Source organism: Berghia stephanieae, chromosome 4, assembly GCF_034508935.2.
Source record: "Berghia stephanieae isolate SIO BIC M18660-M18661 chromosome 4, UCSD_Bste_1.3, whole genome shotgun sequence".
Classification (NCBI taxonomy): domain Eukaryota; kingdom Metazoa; phylum Mollusca; class Gastropoda; order Nudibranchia; family Aeolidiidae; genus Berghia; species Berghia stephanieae.
The window spans coordinates 55,199,969-55,222,759 of NC_088363.1; the positions used below are offsets into that span (position 1 = coordinate 55,199,969).

The following is a 22,791-nucleotide window of genomic DNA, read 5'->3' on the forward strand; positions in this document are numbered from 1 at the left end:
ATGTAAATATTTTGTAAACACGAATATAAATAAAATCACATAAAGGAATTTCCGCCCCCTTCGCGTTTCAGCTACTCAGCTAATGCAGGATTGAGATTATAAATCATGATTTTAAACCATGGCCATGCGCATATCTCCGACGATTTATTCTGGAGGTTTTAATCCGGTAACGGCAAGACGGATTTTTGTTTTACTTATCAATTATCTTTATATAGATAGAATAAAGTTGACCTCACTCAGGCCTTTGTTATTGTTTTTTGCCATTTGCGTTTATGAGTAATTCTCGCGAAACAGTATAAACCAGACTATAAACGTTCAAGATTACACATAGTTTTGTGTGTTGCTTCGTTGTTTTTCCGGATGGTAATGTTGTGAGTTTCTTAGCCAATCGCAAACTACCTATAGCTGCAAATCTAATTGTTACATGTATCCAAGAAGCATAAAGCAACTTAACTCTAGTTTCGTTTATCATCATCCCTGTTTCTTCTTTCTTGATAAAATCGGTAATGATATGTGACCTATCGCCTCAACACGAAATCATTTCAGAGTGATGCTGATGCTGGAAATTGAATTTATAGTTTTAAAAAATGGAATTTTGATTCAGTTTATGAGCTTTAATGAACAGAGTATGTGGGTCAGTCCGTCAGTACTTCTTACTTTTAACATGCTGTTTTAAAAGTTTCACACAATCATTTTTTTTTACCTAAGTAAATTTATTTTAAATCATGAAGGGAAGACGTTTTTTTTGTGTAAGCTTGAATAAAGAAAGAGCACTATCTATAACTATTTAAAATATTATTTATAATTCTCAAAAAGTGATTTCTCATTCCACCAAAAAGTAACACCGCCAACAAAGGTGTCTACTCGCATAAGTATTAAAACACACTTTACGCCTTTATCCTATTATTATAGTGTAAAATGCATAGACCCATATCTGATCGTTTTAACTTTACATTCACTTTTTGGCAACCGCTCCACTCATACTTAATTACAATGCCAGATAGAGTAAAATCGAGCCCCGCCAATAAAAGGGTTAATATCTTTTGATGCTCATTAGATGTTATCGTGCTATCAGCATTCATACATTAGCTATTTATTAACCTTACATATTGGCAACTTCATAAAGACGGATACTGCATATTAAGTCAATATCATTATTGACTTACCGTGTTGGATTCGAGGTTTTTAATCTTATCCTGTAACGCTTTGGATGACATGAGGTTGTCTTATCTCGGGGTTGTTCACTTCCTTTCATCTGTTTTGAATCCAGTTATCATAACTACCCGTTTCTGATTAGGGAAACGATTCATTGAGAGATAAGAATGAATAACGAGATGATTGCTCTATAACACTTGTGTCATTCTTGTGTCTCGTTTTCTGTGTGGTGCAGAATTGTTTGTGTGTTTGACGTTACCAAACTTATAACACGAGCCATTTTTTTTATTCCCTCCGAGACCGAATTTTAAGAGATCGTTAAGCAGTTGGTTATATTTGATGACTTTAGCCTATGTTTTATCAAAAACCGTGCTTTGACGAATGTTCGTTTTGAATTTGTTGATGTTGTTAAATAGAACCCCAAACAAACTCAATTAACGGGGTTAATGGTTGCAATAATAATTCAAAATGTTACAAGTAATGTTTCATAAGATATTCATGGACTCCAAATGTGTATATTGTATTTGGATTGCATCTTTGATGGGTGAGTTTGACATTTGGCATTAATTTCTGCTTTAATAATTATTTTCTGAATAACAATTTCTGTCACTTTGTGAATCATATTTCTAATCTCATAATTAATCCTGTTGTGATAGATTAAACTGAATCTTCGATTACATAATATTATTATTCTTGTATACACAAAAGAAAAACACGTAAATAAGTTGTTCTAAAATCGACGCAATCCTTGTTATACCCATAGATCTATGTATAGAATTAAATTAGGAGAACAGCTTTTATAATTAAAAATATTTTAAAGCTAAATTAAACTGATTTGAAATATATTTAATTTCGACAAATTATGTAGAATAGAAAAAGTGAACACTTGGATCAGCATTATACAATAATTATAAAATATGCGATTCTTACACTCCTGCTTTTTGGAATTTCGGACGTGTTCCCTACAGCTGCAGGAGCTTGCGAGTGAGCTTTGGGAACAAAGTTTGAATTCCAAAAACGCAAGAATGTAAGAAATCTTTTCTACCCCACAATCGATTCCGATTTCGTCATCATCTCTGATTAAAGGACATTAAAACTATTTAAATGATACTTCTTTTTACAAAATATAATTATAATTTAACGTTTGATAATCTGACGTCACAAATTATTATTGTAAACATTATATCATACACGTAACTATTTAGGGAGATGGTAGAGAGGAATAATGATAATAATTAATATGAGCACACCATCACTTAGAAAGGTTTAGATAAAATGATTGAAGAGATCTCTCCAAAACGCGGACAAGTTATATCACGAGTAAATGGTTTTTGGCGCTTGCCCATATCTTCTCATAATAATAATAATAATAATAATAATAATAATAATAATAATAATAATAATAATAATAATAATAATAATAATAATATAATAATATAATAATAATAATAATAATAATAATAGATGCATTTATATGGCGCTTTACCCCGTTGTCACAGGCTCTAAGCGCTTTACAGTGATATAAAACAAAACATATTACAGTGAGACAAGTGTGAAGGAAACGTGATACGAATTCAATTTAACAACAACAAAATATGAAAATAATATTGCAACATTATGACGTAAAAAGATAAAACTTTAAGCGAGATTTGAACGTTGTCAACGAATCCGAGCATCTCACGTGTGACGGGAGAGAGTTCCAAAAATGGGGGGCCGAAAATTGAAAAGACTGTTCACCTATTTTACGCAATGGCTTAGGTTTGACAAGGATTGATTGGTCATTGCTTGACCTCAAGTTTCTATTGGGGACATATATCTTTAGAAGGTCTCTCATATAGGAGGGACTGTTCGTGCTCAGGGATTTGTAGACAACAGTACAAATCTTATAGGCACCTCTTTTTTCAACAGGAAGCCAATGTAACTCACGGAGAAGAAGAGTTGCTGACGGGTATTTTTTGTTATTGCGTACAATGAGCCTGGCTGCGTTATTTTGAGCAACCTGAAGTTTGCTAATTTTGTCTTTAGCTAAATTCGCCCAAAGGGAGTTACAATAGTCCAATTTAGATAAAACCAGGGAATTAATTAAAAGTTCTGTTATATGCTTCGGTATTAAATTACGAATTTTGCTTATTTTTTTTCATTTCTATGTACATAGATTGTATGGTGTTATTCACGCGGCTTGTCATGGAAAGATCTTTATCAATGATGACGCCAAGGTTTTTTGCTTTATTTGAAAATTCTATTGTGCTATTTCCGAGAGTAATTGGTGATTTATTTGCCTGTTTAAGGATACTCGGTCTTCCACACATTAAAATCTCAGTTTTACTATCATTTAATTTTAACTTATTGTGGTACATCCAAGATTTAATCTCATTAAAGCAGCTCGTAATTCGTTGTATTAAGAACTGTAAATTACTAAGGGGTGCTGAATCATATATTTGCGTATCATCTGCATAAAAATGATAACTCAGATTGAATCTGGATATCACTCTAGAAAGGGGCTGCATATATACAGTAAAAAGGTCAGGGCCAAGAACAGAGCCTTGTGGCACTCCAAAATTTAGTAAAACTTGTTCTGACTGAACACCATTCACCACGACAGTCTGCCATCGATCCTGTAAATATGATGTAAACCATTTAAGGGCAATTCCTTTTATGCCGAACGTATTTTCTAGTCTTCTTAACAAAATGTCATGGTCAATGGTGTCAAAGGCAGCTGAAAGATCTAAAAGGCATAATACATTGATATTGTTAGCATCAGCATTACATAACAAGTCATTAAAGATTTTAAGAAGCGCCGTTTCAGTACTGTGTTGATGTTTGTAGGCTGACTGAAAGGGTTGTTCCAAACTGTTGTTCTTAAGATGAGATGTTAATTGTGTAAGAACTACCTTCTCCAAAAGTTTTGACAAAAAAGGTAAATTTGATACAGGACGATAATTGTTTAATATATTGTGGTCCAGTGATGGTTTCTTCAGAAGTGGTTTGACGAGGGCACTTTTAAAGCACGATGGAACTTCGCCAGTCAGTATGGATGTATTTATGATTGATGTAATGGATGGTAATAATGTATCGATGGAGCTGGCCAAAAGCTGTGCTGGTAGGGGATCAAGGTCGCAGGATTTAATGGGGGCTTTTTTTATCAACTCGTTTATGAAACTAGGTGAAACTGGTTGGAACTTGTCCAAAGGGGTACCACAGAATGTATTTGTATCTATAAATGGTTCATGCCGATCTAGTTCTGAACGAATGTTATGGATTTTGTCTTTAAAAAAGTTGACAAATGTGTTTGGCAAGTCTCTTTGATTGGTTGTAGATGGTAATGAAGTGCATCTTTCACGTCCAAGTAGATCATTGCAGATGTTAAATAATTGTTTACAAGATTTAGAAGTTTCAAATTTTGAAAGAAAATACGTGGTCTTTGCCTTTTTTATTGTTGTCTTCCAGGCACGAAATGCGCTCTTGAATATTTCACGATGAATCGTAAGGCCCCTGATGTTTTCAGCAGTCTTTCTGCTCTCCGACACTTCGTTTTAGCTTCTTTAACGTCCGACGTATACCACGGAGCATACTTGCGGTTGGTGACGGTCCTTGTTTGGAATGGCGCACGTTTGTCAAGCGTTTCAATGAGACAACTATTCCACTGGTCTGGAGAGATCATTGAATTTTTAGTAAGTTTTGTTTCTAAATCGCCTCTGAAATTGTCCAAATTAATGCCTTTAATGTTTCTGGTTGATGTGGTGGTGGTTTCTTGGCATGGTTTTGAAACGTCAAGATTGAAAGAAATGAGGGAGTGGTCCGAAAAGGGGAAATAATCGACGGTGGCGTTGGTTTTTTGGAACTCTGAATTTTCTTCAATTACCCAATCTAAAATATGACCAGCAGAGTGGGTTGGCGTTGTTACGATCTGGCACATGTTGTTCTCTGATAATGACTCGTGCAATTTGGCGGTGTCTGTGACGTTGTCGAAGTGAAAATTAAAGTCGCCAAGTATAATTGAATGGCCAGGACGCGTGTGTTGCAAAGTTAGCATCTCGTTGATTTCCTTCCTAACATCAGGTAATTTTATTTTGTTTTTCTTGTTTGCTGGCGGTCGGTAGATGCAGTTGAAGTTGTATCTTGTATTCTGGAGGGATAATCTAAGATCAATGGCCTCCAATGTTTTGCAGCGCATTTCGATGATTTCCACATGTTTACATAATTTTGTTTTATAAAATACGCCAATGCCACCCCCTCGCTGATCTTTCCTTGGATACGATCTAAATTGGTACCCAGGGGGTGTCATAGCTTTTTCAACTGGGTCGTCTCCAGACTGTGAGAGCCATGTCTCTACTATAAATAGAATATCGAAGTTCTTCTCCGTTAATAAATCGTTTAATTCTTCGGTTTTGTTACGGCAGGACTGTGCATTCAGAAGACCAATAACAATGGTATTGTTGTCGTTTGTGAAACTGTTTGTGGTTGGTACAGTTACAAGTGTTGGTGGTGGACGGGGGTTTGTGTGGGGGCGGGGTGGACGACGAGTTGTTACCATTGAGATGTTATGTTGTTTCCGTTTGCCTCCCCGAAGCCTGTTCTTATTAATATTATTGTAAAAAATCGGATCACTTGAGTTAAAAATCACAGCTGGAATGTGACGTTGTTTACGTTTACCGCCTCGAGGCCTGTTGTAAAAATCAGGGGTCTGATACATGGAGCGGGACTATGGTAGTCTCAGACTATAGCAAAGTCTGAGACTTTGTAGTCTAAGACTTTGGGAAGTCAGAGACTACGGAATGTAAGCTATTCATGGAGTCAGACTTCGTCCCTGACTATCAAGTCTCTGACTACGCTTGCCGAAGTCTCAGACTACAGAGGTCAATCTATTTTTAACTGGGGATTCCTCGGAAACGTACCACAACACGTCATAGAAATGTGTTACTTTTCCAGCTGCGCATGCGTCATACGAAGTGGCACAGAAATCATATCTATTTCTTCTTCGTGTTTGTTTTGATCGTTTTTTTTTTTTTTTTGTTTTGTTGTTGTTTTTTCCCCACAAATAAAAATAATGAGACAAGTTTAGGGGTGTCAAAATTGTTTGAGAATGTGTGTGTGTGTGTTTGTGTGTGTGTGTGTGTGTGTGTGTGTGTGTGTGTGTGTAATGTTTTTAGTAAATATAAATAACGATGGCACTTAAATGATTCTTATCCACGGTGTAGCATTGTTCTAAGTAGAGAGCGGTGGGCGCTGCCTGAAGCATGGGGTCCCGAAAATACTAACGAAAGAGTGATGATGTTGAGGAATCGGTGGAAACAATACAGACAATGGGCGTTTCGGGTACAAACCCTTCGTCGGCACAACAATAAACAAATAAACGTTGAAAACAAATAAGATGAAATGCAGTATAAATTGCATCGTCTGTACTCAACGATGGTTGGAGTGTGAACGAATCGTTAGCGCGGTGTGATAGAAATGATAAGGCCAGTGAGAGACGTGAAATTTCTAGAAAATAATGGACGATAAAAGACATAAAAGAAATGTAATAGTAGTCGTAGAAGTTGTAGTAGTAATAGTAGTATTAGTAGTAGTAGTAGTAGTAGTAGTAGTAGTAGTAGTAGTATAGTAGTAGTAGTAGTTAGTAGTATATAGTAGTAGATAGAGTAGTAGTATAGTAGTTTAGTTAGTAGTAGTAGTAGTAGTAGTAGTAATGGTAGTAGTAGTAGTAGTAATAGTAGTATATAGTAGTAGTAGTATGAGTAGTAGTAGTATGTAGTAGTTAAGTAGTAGTAGTAGTATGTAGTAGTAGTTAGAAGTAGTTAGTAGTAGTAGTAGTAGGTAGTAGTAGTAGTAGTAGTAGTAGCAGTAGTAGTAGTAGTAGTAGTGTAGTTAGTTGTTGTTGTTGTTGTGAAGTGTAGTAGTGAAAGTAGTAGTAGTAGTAGTAGTAGTAGTAGTAGTAGTGTAGTAGTAGTGTAGTAGTAGGAGGGTATGAGTAAGTAAAAGTTAGAGTAGTGAGGATGTGTAGTGTAGTGAGGAGGAGGGGGAGGAGGAGGGGAGGAAGAAGTCACTATGAACTGTGTGTGGGGGGGGGGGGGGGGGGGGGGAGTCCCTGCAGAGTGTTTTGAATGGGCAAGATGAGGAGTGTATGTGCGATTGTCGAATCTTCGAGAAAAGTAAAGAAAAGAAAATAAACAAAACCAATAAATAAATAAATAAATAAATAAATAAATAAATAAATAAATAAAAATAAATATAAAATCAAAAACTGTCGGGTATTCTTGTTCTAATCGCTGTACAATTACTTCCCCCAGCGTAGAGGACATATTATGATTTTGAAATTTAGTCTCAGACTACGATATTTACACCTGCTAAATCGCGGGTGTAAATTTCACCCGTTTAGTCCCTCGTTTTGTCTAAGACTTCGCGTAGTCCGGCTTCATGAACGCCTTTTAGTCTGAGACAACGGATTTAGTCTAGGACTATCGTCGTAGTCCCGCTCCATGAATCAGACCCCAGATGTTGAATAAAAGTGTTCACAATTATTAAAATAATGATGGTGGTAAATCACGGCTAAAAATAAGGTGAACAATGTTCGTAAGAGTGCGGCGGCCATTAAGTGACTGTGTAAAAATCTTTTAAAACTTACAGTTTCTATGATAAAATACAGAATTATACAGTAGTCCTTTCTTAAGAATTGATAAAAACTATACAATAAGAAACAGTATGTTTTAACGAGTACAACGAAGTAAAAATGTCCAGGTATCAATATGTATGCTTGCCCATATCTTCTCATGTCGCACAAAACGTTGAAAATCTAAAAGAGCAGGTATGCTTTAACGTATTGTTGTTAGAATATTCTCCTATGTTTGACTTGAGAGCTTTTTGACTTGACTTGACTCGAGACTGAATAAGTGAACGATTTGGTTAGAAAAAAAGATGCAGTGACGGATATAGTAAGAATGCTAGCCCAAAAAAGGTGCTCAATGGACGACATGCAGTATAAAATGGAAATTTGTTCAATTTTGCCCGCTGGAGAAAAAAATGGAAAATTGGATAAGTGAAGCCGTAGAAATGCACTAGGTAGAGGTGCATTTTTATGTATTTAATAATATAGAAAAGACCGCGGCGTTGCCATTAGGTCAAGCTATTCACTATGGCGCGAGCTTTAGGCGACAGTCCCACAATATTCTCAATCATCTAAAATAGACTAAGCTATATCACATGCATGAAAATAGTAATCCATCGACCGCATCCTTTAAATATTAATGGTCATGTGGCATTCTAGATAGTCTTTTTTCGTTTAAAAACACACAAAAATATGAAATAAAATATCCTTATTTAAAGACACAAAACTAGCATAAGTGGAAATCTGTAAAACTTTGGAACAGTATCAAGTATGAAAAAAAAAATCTGCTGTAGACCGATTCGAAATAATGCTTGATAAATAAATAATCAGTACCCGATATATTTATGATTAAATTTAAATACACAGAGTTAGCGAAGGTCACTTGATTTAAATAATCCTTTACATGATATGATATGATAAAATAACCCAATCCCTCCCCACCCCTCCCCCAATACCCCCCCCCCTCGCCCCCCGTAAAACCCAACAAAAAACAAAAACAAAAGAAAACACTCCCCCCCCAAAAAAAAAAAAAAACAAAAACAACAAACAAACAAAAACAAAACAAAAAATAAACAACAACAACAAACAAATAAAAATAAATAACAAACAAAAAATAAAAAAGACCGAGCTTTCATTCTGCGCAATATTCACCAAATTTACCCAAAGCCCTTTACTGGGGGTGCCAAACCAACAGCAACACTAAACATGTAGGACAAAAAAGACACATGCAAGTTTTTTTTCGACAGACAACAGTTATTATCCGCCCGGTTTTCATATTACACCCAAGGACTCAACTTTGCAGCGATCAAATCGGGCCTCAAACCGGGACCTATCAGTGATAACCACAGCGTCATAACACGGATAGACCAGTTTTGGTAACACCTCTTTGCCGACTTTTATTAACAAATATAATATTGCCAGATATTCTAGAGCGTGTCAAGTACGCCTTACATTTTTGCCATGGAAAGAGCAAAACCTTTATGGAAGGAACGAAATTGACGTCACTCATCTCTTTGTTATTGGTAATAGACAGCCAATTTGGTGATTACTTCTGACTAAATTATATCAATCAGACTATAAACTTTCAAAGTTACAAATATTGTGTGTGTTGGTACGTTATAGATAGTATGCGCTTGGCTAAGAAGCTCATAACATTGCCATCCGGAAGTATAACGGACCAACACACAAAACTGTGTGTATCCATGAACGTTTATAGTCGGGTTAATACAGTTCAGTGAGCATTACTCATAAACGCGGATGGCAAAAAACAATAACAAAGACCTGAGTGACGTCATCTTCGAACTATCTATACCCGACTGGCAGATGTTGTGATATTTGACCTAAACGCATCAATAGTCGTTTGAATGATATTATCATCAATTTATAGATGGAATGAAGATGACGTCACTCAGGTCTTTGTTATTGTTTTTTGCCATCCATGTTTATGAGTAATTCTCATTAAACTGTATTAACCAGATTATAATAGGTATAGTTTTGTGTGTTGGTACGTTATATTTCCGGATGGCAATGTTATGAGTTTTTTTTAGTCAAATGTATAGCATCTGTAGTTTCGTTTTGTAGATAAAAAATCATCAAACATATCTGGCATATCAACAAATTGATAATTGTTGATTTTTGTGAGATATTCCCACACTATGCTGTGAGTTTAAATGTAAACTAAAAAGGTATAGTATACGCTTGGCTAAGAAACCCACAACATTTCCATCCGGAAGTATGACGGACCAACACACAAAACTATGTATAACTTGAAGGTTAATAGTCTGGTTTATAGATAGTATGCGCTTGGCTAACTGCGTTCTATCTACACAGTTTAGAAAGAATTACTCATAAACGCAGATGGCAAAAAACAGTAACAAAGCCAAAGTGACGTCAACTTCATTCTATCTATATTATAAATCACTTTTGTCAGATTTTCTAGTCGGATACAATGTGCGGCTATATAGTCTAGTGGTATGACACTCGCTTTCGGATCGGACGGTCCTGGGTCGGTGCATAGTTGAGTCCTTGGAAAAGACTCTTTACTCACATTCTCTCACCATACTCAGGTGTAAAATGAGTACCTGGCCGTTAACAGCGTTGTCTTTGTCCAAAAAATTGTAATATCGCCTAATAGGCGTTATGTCCCTTCCTACCATGTTAATGTTGCTGTTGACCAGGGACCCCTTGTAAAGCGCTTTGAGCACATTTAGTGGATATTGCGCTATATAAAAGCTCATTTAAAAAAAATAAAATGTCATATTTCATAAATTATTACTGGTTTCAGGAATAGTTCTACAACGCTCTCTACCGGTTGACGGTTTGTCTGTCCCCAACTTATGCATGCTGGAGCAGAGGCGTTTGCTCAACATCACAAACCACGCCAAGAAGCGGCAAGAGGACCAGATAATTGATACGATAGCACACTTGGGTAGGTTCACTAGACCAACTATAATTTTATAGAAGGATGAATGCTATTGACGTCAACGACTCTGTTATTTTTTAGACCTAGGTATGATGATTAGTGAATCACTAAAATAATTTTAGATATTATTATTATATATTAATTATTATGATATTATTATTATTATTATTATTATTATTATTATTATTATTATTATTATTATTATTATTATTATTACTATTGTATTATTATTATGATGATGATGGTGGTGATGATGATGGTGATGATGATTGTGATGATGATTATTATTATTATCATCATCATCATCATCATCATCATCATCATCATCATCATCATCATCATCATCATCATTATCATCACAATACAATCTGACAAAAAAAGTTTCAGGAGGTTACACATATTTTTGTGGGTCGAAACTTTTTATCTAGCGGGCAGGTGCTGTAATTGTTTTACTTAAACGAATAGCATCAATAATAAAGTGGACGAAAATTAATGACGAGTAGATGTTTTGTATCTTTATCTTCAAGATACTTAAATCTCTGAATTCTGAGTATTAAACTCAATTTTCTTCATCGAGTTTATTCCGTTATAGACAGAACAAAGTTGACGTCACTCGGATCTTTGTTATTATTTTTTGCCATCCACGTTTATGAGTAATTCTCACTTAACTTTATTATCCAGACTCTAAAAGTTCATGGTTACACAGAGTTTTGTGTGTTCGTATGTAATACTTCCGTGTGGCAATGTTGTGAGTTTCTTAGCCAAGCGCATGCTAATATAGCCTAATACCAGATTGACACTGCTGATAATATAGATGGAACGAAATCGACGTCACTCAACTCTTCATTATTGTTTTAGGACAGCCATCTTAATAATTAATTCTCACTATATTCTATCAATCAGACTAAAGATCCATTGCGTTTATCCAAAAAACATCCACCATCCGGATATAACGTATCAACTCACAAAACTATGTGTAACCTTATAGATAGTATGCGCTTGGCTAAGAAGCTCGTAACATTGCCATCCGGAAGTATAAGGGACCAACACACAAAACTATGTGTATCCATGAACGTTTATAGTCGGGTTAATACAGTTCAGTGAGCATTACTCATAAACGCGGATGGCAAAAACAATAACAAAGACCTGAGTGACGTCATCTTCGAACTATCTATACGTTTATAGATAGTATGCACTTGGCTAAGAAGCTCATAACATTGCCATCCGGAAGTATAACCTGTATGTATCCATGAACGTTTATAGATAGTATGCAGATGACGTCACTCAGGCCTTTGTTATTGTTTTTGCCATCCGCGTTTGTGAGTTGTTCTCACTAAACTGTATTAACGAAACTATAAAAGTTCATGGTTACACAGAGTTTGTGTGTTGGTCCGTTATACTTCCGGATGGCAATGTTGTGAACTCCTTGGCCAAGCGCATTCTATCTATAGTCAGGTTAATGCAGTTCAGTGAGCATTACTCATAAACGCGGATGGCAAAAACAATAACAAAGACCTGAGTGACGTCATCTTTGAACTATCTATAGCTTAGTGAGAATTACTCATAAACGCTGATGGCAAAGAAAACAATAACATAGACCCGGGTGACGTCAACTTCATTCTATATATTTTAATTTAATATATAATATAATATATTATATATATATATATATATATATATAAATTGGGTAACTTTTGCAGAAAAAAAATTTACTTCTAGCCTGTCCCGATCAGGTACAATGCTTTAATAAAGCTTTAGTTCACGAGGCCAGGCGTTATTATTTAAATTTAAAGTCAAAATGATCAGAAATATGAACTTTATTAATTTTTTTCATTTGGTTCGAGGGTGGGCTGCAATTTCTGTAACAACTCCCTCATTTTAAACAATGGATTTTTAAACAAGACATAAAACAAGTTTTATTTCTCATCTACATATTATTGCTTAATTAATTTTCGATATAGTCACTGTCACAATCAAAACAGAGCTGCCAGCGCCGCACCGTTTGGGATTAAATAAACTATAATTTTGTCTCATTTAAATCAGGGTTTACACAAAATACATCACATATTTTTGTAAGTAGACTATAATTTTGTCTCATTTAAATCAAGAGTGACACAAACTACATCACATATTTTTGATCATGGACCATAATTTTGTCTCATTTAAATCAAGAGTGACACAAACTACATCACATATTTTTGATCATGGACCATAATTTTGTCTCATTTCAACCAGGGGTTACACAAACTACATCACATATTTTTGATCATGGACATGATTTTGTCTCATTTAAATCAAGAGTGACACAAACTACATCACATATTTTTGATCATGGACCATAATTTTGTCTCATTTCAACCAGGGGTTACACAAACTACATCACATATTTTTGTTCATGGACCATAATTTTGTATCATTTCAACCAGGGGTTACACAAACTACATCACATATTTTTGATCATGGACCATAATTTTGTCTCATTTCAACCAGGGGTTACACAGACTACATCACATGTTTCACCAACAACCTGCCAAACTCGGAGGAGATCGGAGACCGATTCTCTAAACTGATGTATGAGCCACAGTCCATGTTTGCAGCGTATAAGGGGCTTTGCACCAAAGATTTAGAAGGTAAATTAGTATCTCCCATAATCGGGAATCTTGTTATTGATGCAATGCCAGATAAAGCAGAAAGAAAATAAAGTAGTTCTTCAGAGCCCTTATGCTCGCGGAATCGGAGAGTATCCCTGTTTTTTTTTAACGTGAATGGACAATAACAGTTGCCTGTTACCTTTTGGATAGGACGCTAGTGTATCACAAAGTACTCCCGCCAGATGAAACAGACCCAAGCTACCCGATAACTGCTGGGTGGACAGGGGTGGGGGGTGGGGGTGGAATCAGAAAACAAATCTCTCGATGCACCCGGGAACGATATCAGCCCCTTTGCATTTGAGTCAATTGCTCTACCACCTGAGCTATCTTGACCCTAAGAAATAAAAGTATAAGAAAATAACTATCCCAATAAAGCCGGACCTTCCTCCAAAGTGATCAAGCTTCAAACCTTCCGATTACCAGTAGAAGAACTGAAGTTCGATTCCATGGGACTAATGGCTCTGAAATCCTAGTTATGGTATGATGATTCCGGTGTATGAACACTGTTTTAAACACAATTAGAAATTATCACATCAGATCCCTTAATGAGCTCCATATGTAATTTTAGCCAATGTAATGCACAGCTTCCTTTCTTCATATAATGACCACGCTCTTGTATGCAATGATGTCATAAGAAAAAATATTAAAATGTGTACAGAAAGTTTTAAAATCTATAAAATAATAACGATTGTTCACAAAACACAAATCAGTCTACTATGAAAGTAAGAGGTTCAGTTTAATTTACTTAATAAGGTTCTACAGTCGTGACGTCACTTCCTTTGTAATGACGCATACTAACTTAATAACTGGTTCTAAACTATCGGAACAAAGGCGGACACCGTTATGAAATATTTCTCCGACGAGCATAAAAGTCTATCCAGAGGAGAAAAACATTTTAAATCTGATCAAGTTTTGACTTTTATACATTCTGATCACATGACATGTGAAAAAGTTCTAGCCAGCATGAAGAATATAAAGCACGGATTTTCTTTGTTTAGAACCAAGCTGCTGATCGCTGGGCGGACGTGACATCAGACTTTTGAATCCTATTGGTATTCTTAGATGTAATAAAATAAGAATTAACGTGAATATTCCCTCGTCGAAATGAAAGTCACAGACGGGGCCAAGAAATAGTGACGTCACTCGTATGTGTTTCCGTACTCACGGAAAGTCAACCAAAATGTTGAGGGTTTATGGAATTCAAAATGTCAAAGGTGATTATGAAGGTTCCATTCCCGTTTTTCAACAAAACACGACGAATTAGGCACTATAGACAACTGTATCTCATTTGTTGTTTGTTGACAAAGGAGAAACCCGAAACTTCCTTATCATTTATCCTTTTGAATCATATTGAAGCTCTTGTAATCTTTTATTTTTTTGTTTGTTTGTTTGCTTGTATTTAAATCTAAGAGCTCCAGGCAGCAACATTTGCATTAAACCTCTACATAAGGCGTTTGGCCCTTTGTACCTTCGACTTCATAAAGTTTGATAACATCTTGTTTTTTAATGTGTCAACTCGTATAATCAAAATATCGTTTTTATCGACACAATCAAACAGGAAAAAAATAAAGAGAAAGTTGTTTGTTGATAACTCATAATCTCTCCACCACGTTGCTTTGTCTATGCTCTTATCATATTGTTCAACGAACAGCTCACAGGAAATTCGTTTTGATTGAAGATAAGAAAGACCCACTTAAATCAATCTTTTGAAATAAATGGGGAGATATTTCATTAAGAGGGAAGTTAAAGATAAAAACAACGCGACTAATCTTGGCATTAGAAACTCAGCATCGTAGCAGATCGTGAAATATTTACAAATCTCTGTCCTTTTGTGTGGAATTACACATTTGCCTTTGGTAACAACCTCAGAGTGCATGCGCGTGTCAAAAGCTATTTATTTCACATTTTTATCACATTTATATATACATTTTCGTTGTTTCACATGCCCTGTTCCTCCACAGTGCTTCACTTTTTAACTCTTCTAATGAGGCCATATTGTGATACCTAATAATAATATATTTTAAAGTTTCCAATGACATAAAAAGATAGGCAGACCATCGAATTTTATGATTTAAATTTACAGATACTCGTAGTAAACAAGCGGTGATCACACATTAAAACACACATACACACACACACACATTTATACACACACTTGCCAACACACACACACAAAACGTTACGGAATAAAACTTAATTTTACCATAATACAATACCCCCCCCCCCCCCCCAACAAAAAAAAACAAAAAACAAAAACAAAAACAAAACATAACAAACACACAAACAAACGGATCAGGCATCCCTTATATCCTTGTTAAATAACGTAAGAGTAAATTTTGACGAGTAGTGATATCCTGACCTCAATGATAATTTTAATGTTAAATCGTTCATTTAGAGAACCAATCGGTATAACTCTTGCTAAGAAATATCATTTTCAACAGTTGCCTTTGAAATTTTGAACTCATTCCCAAATCGCACCCGAAGGGTAGCGCAGTGGCATAGGGAGATTGTTTGAAATCCCAAACGTAGGAAATTAACCATCTATTACTATCCAAACCATAATAAGTTGTTGCTTTATTTCCCAGCTCTCCGTCAAAGATTGTAACACGTGAACATCTTTAATTCTGTCCTTATCAACAATTTTCTGGATTTTTCAGAAATGCCATGGCTACCCAACATAAAAAAATGATTTTTACAGCCAAACTCAAAAGCAATAAGTACAAAAAAAATAATTTTATGCAGCAAATCGAGCTTTACAAAACAGTAGCTTTAACAAGTCTAAGAGCTATAACAAAGATTTTTCTTCTAATCTTGTGATGTACAAAACAAATCAGTATAAGAAAATGTTCATTGTATCATAACGAGTATGATGATTTTCCTGTCGTTGGTAAGAAAAAAGTTAACAACTGCGTTCGAAATGTCGAACTCGTTCTCAATTCGCGCCAGAATGGTCGCGCAGCGGCATCGACAAATTTGTATGAAATTCGAATCTAGATCTTCAACAATCTTATATTATTATCCAAACCATAATATTATAATTGTTGCTTTATCTCCCAGCTCTCCGTCAAATAAAAGCCTGCCTGATTGTAACACCTGAACTCGCGGTTTGCTACAAGAAATATGAAAAAGGGGTCAAAAAGGTCATTCAGCTACAGGATCAAGGGACCTTCACCTCTGGTGATTTGGAACGTCTGGCATGCAAGTATGAAATTTGTTTGCTTCTGTATATTATGACACTTGTACGTCTACAATAAAGAGAACAATTCAACATGAGTTACTATATTTAATACAATATCAATTATATCAATTAAGTGGGATCAACACGGTATAAAAGTAATCCCAAGCCAACAGCCTAATGCTGAAAAGTATGCCCGGGATGGCCAAAGCTATTAGAGCACTGATGTGGGTCCTCACATCAGAGCGGGATCGAATCTTGACGATCGACCGGCGGAACTTTCCCCTGCCATATGCACATAAGCACCCCCATCACGACAAGGCGGTGATCCATTGATGTCTGGCAGAAGAAGAATACCTGGCACTGGCTTAACAAAGTAGAGAAGGTAAACATTATGAACCGAGTCCGGTAACTCTTGTCCATAGCTTCTCTGCTTCCGAAAGAGGCCGCACATAATAATAATAATAATAAATGGCATTTATATAGCGCTTTACCCCGTTGTCACAGGCTCTAAGCGCTTTACAGTGATATAAAACAAAGCATATTACAGTGAGACAAGTGTGAAGGAAACGTGATACGAATTCAATTTAACAACAACAAAATATGAAAATAATATTGCAACATTATGACGTAAAAAGATAAAAGTTTAAGCGAGATTTGAACGTTGTCAACGAATCCGAGCATCTCACGTGTGACGGGAGAGAGTTCCAAAAATGGGGGGCCGAAAATTGAAAAGACTGTTCACCTATTTTACGCAATGGCTTAGGTTTGACAAGGATTGATTGGTCATTGCTTGACCTCAAGTTTCTATTGGGGACATATATGTTTAGAAGGTCTTTAATATAGGAGGGACTGTTCGTGCTCAGGGATTTGTAGACAACAGTACAAATCTTATAGGCAACTCTTTTTTCAACAGGAAGCCAATGTAACTCACGGAGAAGAAGAGTTGCTGACGGGTATTTTTTGTTATTGCGTACAATGAGCCTGGCTGCGTTATTTTGAGCAACCTGAAGTTTGCTAATTTTGTCTTTAGTTAAATTCGCCCAAAGGGAGTTACAATAGTCCAATTTAGATAAAACCAAGGAATTAATTAAAAGTTCTGTTATATGCTTCGGTATTAAATTACGAATTTTGCTTATTTTTTTTCATTTCTATGTACATAGATTGTATGGTGTTATTCACGTGGCTTGTCATGGAAAGATCTTTATCAATGATGACGCCAAGGTTTTTTGCATTATTTGAAAATTCTATTGTGCTATTTCCGAGAGTAATTAGTGATTTATTTGCCTGTTTAAGGATACTCGGTCTTCCACACATTAAAATCTCAGTTTTACTATCATTTAATTTTAACTTATTGTGGTACATCCAAGATTTAATCTCATTAAAACAGCTCGTAATTCGTTGTATTAAGAACTGTAAATTACTAAGGGGTGCTGAATCATATATTTGCGTATCATCTGCATAAAAATGATAACTCAGATTGAATCTGGATATCACACTAGAAAGGGGCTGCATATATACAGTAAAAAGGACAGGGCCAAGAACAGAGCCTTGTGGCACTCCAAAATTTAGTAAAACTTGTTCTGACTGAACACCATTCACCACGACAGTCTGCCATCGATCCTGTAAATATGATGTAAACCATTTAAGGGCAATTCCTTTTATGCCGAACGTATTTTCTAGTCTTCTTAACAAAATGTCATGGTCAATGGTGTCAAAGGCAGCTGAAAGATCTAAAAGGCATAATACATTGATATTGTTAGCATCAGCATTACATAACAAGTCATTAAAGATTTTAAGAAGCGCCGTTTCAGTACTGTGTTGATGTTTGTAGGCTGACTGAAAGGGTTGTTCCAAACTGTTGTTCTTAAGATGAGATGTTAATTGTGTAAGAACTACCTTCTCCAAAAGTTTTGACAAAAAAGGTAAATTTGATACAGGACGATAATTGTTTAATATATTGTGGTCTAGTGATGGTTTCTTCAGAAGTGGTTTGACGAGGCACTTTTAAAGCACGATGGAACTTCGCCAGTCAGTATGGATGTATTTATGATTGATGTAATGGATGGTAATAATGTATCGATGGAGCTGGCCAAAAGCTGTGCTGGTAGGGGATCAAGGTCGCAGGATTTAATGGGGGCTTTTTTATCAACTCGTTTATGAAACTAGGTGAAACTGGTTGGAACTTGTCTAAAGGGGTACCACAGAATGTATTTGTATCTATAAATGGTTCATGCCGATCTAGTTCTGAACGAATGTTATGGATTTTGTCTTTAAAAAAGTTGACAAATGTGTCTGGCAAGTCTCTTTGATTGGTTGTAGATGGTAATGAAGTGCATCTTTCACGTCCAAGTAGATCATTGCAGATGTTAAATAATTGTTTACAAGATTTAGAAGTTTCAAATTTTGAAAGAAAATACGTGGTCTTTGCCTTTTTTATTGTTGTCTTCCAGGCACGAAATGCGCTCTTGAATATTTCACGATGAATCATGAGGCCTGATGTTTTCAGCAGTCTTTCTGCTCTCCGACACTTCGTTTTAGCTTCTTTAACGTCCGACGTATACCACGGAGCATACTTGCGGTTGGTGACGGTCCTTGTTTGGAATGGCGCATGTTTGTCAAGCGTTTCAATGAGACAACTATTCCACTGGTCTGGAGAAATAATTGAATTTTTAGTAATACGAGATGAAAGTCGGCTTGGAAACATTTATTGGTCCCTCGTGGGCGGAGACGTAGTTTTCTCAAGTTTCCGGAACATGCTCTACGTCAGCAAGACGACCAATAATCACAGAAAAAATAGTTGTCGCTCTGTGCTCTTAAATTGTAAGTCGATCACAGAAACGAATTTTAAATATGATACTCATGTCTCTGTGATAGTAAGGACAGCTGTTGGCTCAACTGTACCATTTAATGCGAGAGTAGGACTACACCAGGGATCTGCACTCAGCCCACTGCTGTTTGCAATCGTAATGAATATTCTTGCATCGGGCAACAGTCAGCAGGGCCACCAATAAAGACTGCAGAAGAGGATGTGCCAGAGACAAATAAATTGAAATACTTAGGAACAACTGTACAAGAAGATGGGGGCAATGAGATGGAGATTAAGAAGAGGATCTAGACAGGCTGGAACAAAACATTGAAGGAAGGTAACTGAAGTTATGTGTGGCAGATGAATTCCGGCAAAGTTGAAGGGAAATGTACTCCTGTTGTAAGACCAGCAATGTTGTATGGATTAGAGGCAGTAGCTAGGACAGAAAAAACAAGATATTGAAGTTGAGGTGACAGAAATAAAGATGTTGAGATGGTCACTTGTCTGGACAAGTAAAAGATAAGATAAGAAATGAAGAGATTCGAAGGTTGACTGAAGTGAAGAATGTATCGATAAAGATGAGAGAAGATAGATTAAAATGGCTTGGGCATGTTAAAAGACGAGAGAGGAGTACGTTGGAAAGAAAATGTAAGATATACAATTAGCGGGAAAGAGGAAAAAGGGACGCTCGAAGACTAGATGTGATGGATAGTGTAAAGGACGATATGAAAGAACTGGGCCTGGAGGAAGATGATGCAATGAACGGATATGTATGGATATGTGTTGCATTCATTCTGGCAACCCTGCAAAATGCGGGATAAGCTGGAAGAAGAAGAAGAAGACTAATGTCTCTATGTATATTTATTTAGTTATTCGTTTAATAATCAATTTTATCTATTTATGTGTCTATTCATTTTAGAAGAGAACAAGGATGTCTACTTATTTTTTTTTTCCAGTGTTTCGGTCGGAAGATATCAGTGTGAAATTGATGCGTACAGAAAGTGCAACACTAGAGCAGGGGAGATAATGCAGAACTATATCTTCGCAAGTTTGTCGGACAAGTGCAGAAGAAGAATGGGGCTTATCTCCCGTTACACAAAGGATTTGATGAACGATGAAGGCGTAGAAAATGGTGGAAAACCAAATAAAGAATTTATAAATAGTTTCGAAAAGTCCGCATCATCATGTCCATATGGATTGTTGAATGAATTTATAAAAACTTGTATTAATTTCATAAAAAGTACATTTTCATTGTCATTTATTCTTAATTCGAATGGTTGATGGTTTATAATAGAAACATTGTGAAAGAGAATTTGGACAATAAATAGATTTGAAACAGGTAAATTAGAAAGAAATGTAATGCGCATACATGGATATCAGGGCGTATTAACTAGATAGGTGAGCACATTTTAATAAATTCTAATGAAATCTACAGGCGCCAAACTGGGTGATTCAATATGAGGACATACGCACAATTTTTAACTGGAAAATAGTGCCCACGAAGCGTTCATCCCAATTAATTAAATTACCCTGCTTATCGCAAATAATGAATAAACAAGAAAATTAATGAGCAAATGACTAAAAAATTAAGCAATTAAGGGAATGAATAAATATATGGGTAAACAGATATAGATAAATAAATGAATAAATGAATGAATGAAAGAAAAAAAAACAACAACACATATATAAATAAATGAATAAATATGTGAATAATTAAATAAATAAATAAATGAATATATGAACAAATAAATAAATAAATAAATGAATAAATAGATGAATAAATAAATAACAATTAATGAATACAAAAAAATTAAATGAATTGCTTAATAAGTAAACTAAATGCGGGGACGGTATAATAGATAATAAAGAAAAACCCACCGAAACCATAGAAACAATCAATTGATGAACAGAGGAAATAAGTCGCAGTTGAATACATATATCACTACACGAGAACCAGAAACATAAATAATTAAATAAGTAGGTACTTATCAATAAATATGATGTCTATAATATATAATTTCATTAGATGATGTAAATCGTGTTATTGGTTTACAATAGGAATGCGAGTCTGGCAATGAGATTAAAGATTAGGGAGAGAGTGAACATAAAAGTGAAGGGCAATTTAAGAGAGGCAGAGAGAGAGAGAGAGAGAGAGAGAGAGAGAAAGAGAGAGAGAGAGAGAGAGAGAAGAGAGAGAGAGAGAGAGAGAGAGCGAGAGAGATATATATATATATCGATATATATATATATATATATATATATATATATATATATATATAGAGAGAGAGAGAGAGAGAGAGAGAGAGAACCATCATCATCATCATCATCATCATCATTATCCTCCTCCTCCTTCTCCTCCCCATCTTCCTCATCATCATCATCAAGAGAGAAAGAGGGAAAGAAAGAAAGAGAGACATAGAGAGGGAGAGAGAGAGCGTGGGGGGGGGGAGAAGGAAAGAGAGAGAGAGAGAGAGAGAGAGAGAGAGAGAGAGAGAGAGAAAGAGAGAGAGAGAGAGAGAGAGAGATAGATATATAGAGAGAGAACCATCATCATCATCATTATCATGATCATCATCATCATGATCATCATCATCAGCATCATCATCATCATCATCATCATCATCATCATCATCATCATCATCATCATCATCATTATCATCACCATCATCATCATCATCATTATGCTCATATCATTATCCTTATTATGGCCATTATCATTATTACAGATATTGCTTTTTCTCTAGGTCCTTAAGACATTTTTGTTATTTTGGCATGTCGACATGTCTTTATAATTCTTTATCCTCTATTGTTAAATAGCTTTTGTGATGTACATACTTATCTATGGCGTTGTGTTGCTCAAAATGTATGCTCAATCATTCAATCATTTGACCACATCATTGTACCATTGTGACTCTATTACTTATCAAAACAATTATATCAAATTTCTTCTCAGTCACAATAAACTACCATTAGATTTATTTCCATGACTGAGTTACGCTAATCTATAGACCTCCAGATAACCACGCCTCTCGGACAGTCGTCAAAATATAAACAATGGCAGTGATTGGTAAACATAGCAAACTCCAACGGTTTACTATTGATGGTAAGTGTCTAAGTAAAATACCCACTGTTCTACCGCTCGATCAATAGAACGAACACAGAAACTATATGCAAACTTAAACGTTTTTAATATGATGTTGAAAATCCTGGCATAACTATTCACCCTTTTGGCGGTATAAAAACAATAACAATGACCAGACAGAGGTCAATGTCATTCACGTTATTGTTTATAAACAACCATACCCGTACTCAGGTGTAAAGTGAGAACCTGCCAGTTAATGAACCTGAGTTTGAAACGAATATTTTTGTGTTCGTGGATAGCTCATACGGTAGAGTCACGCTCTCACCGGCCAGGCGGAGTTGTCGTACCAATAAGGTCGCAGGTTCAAACCCCACCACCGCCGCGAAAAGTTTTTA

General features: G+C 35.7%; 1 protein-coding gene and 1 long non-coding RNA gene across 2 annotated transcripts in view; both read left to right on the plus strand.

The window, feature by feature from the left end:
• The window catches only part of LOC144972041 (uncharacterized), a 509,884-nt gene that overhangs the window by 390,106 nt on the left and 96,987 nt on the right, over window positions 1–22,791 (plus strand). The window lies entirely within an intron of this gene.
• Window positions 1,447–21,076, plus strand: LOC144971631 (uncharacterized). Its single transcript, XM_078912704.1, has 7 exons — window positions 1,447–1,699; window positions 10,542–10,685; window positions 12,723–12,751; window positions 12,915–12,979; window positions 13,170–13,309; window positions 16,388–16,532; window positions 20,271–21,076. The coding sequence occupies exons 1-7, from the start codon at window positions 1,624–1,626 to the stop codon at window positions 20,593–20,595; spliced, it is 924 nt and encodes a 307-aa protein (XP_078768830.1). The 5' UTR covers window positions 1,447–1,623; the 3' UTR covers window positions 20,596–21,076.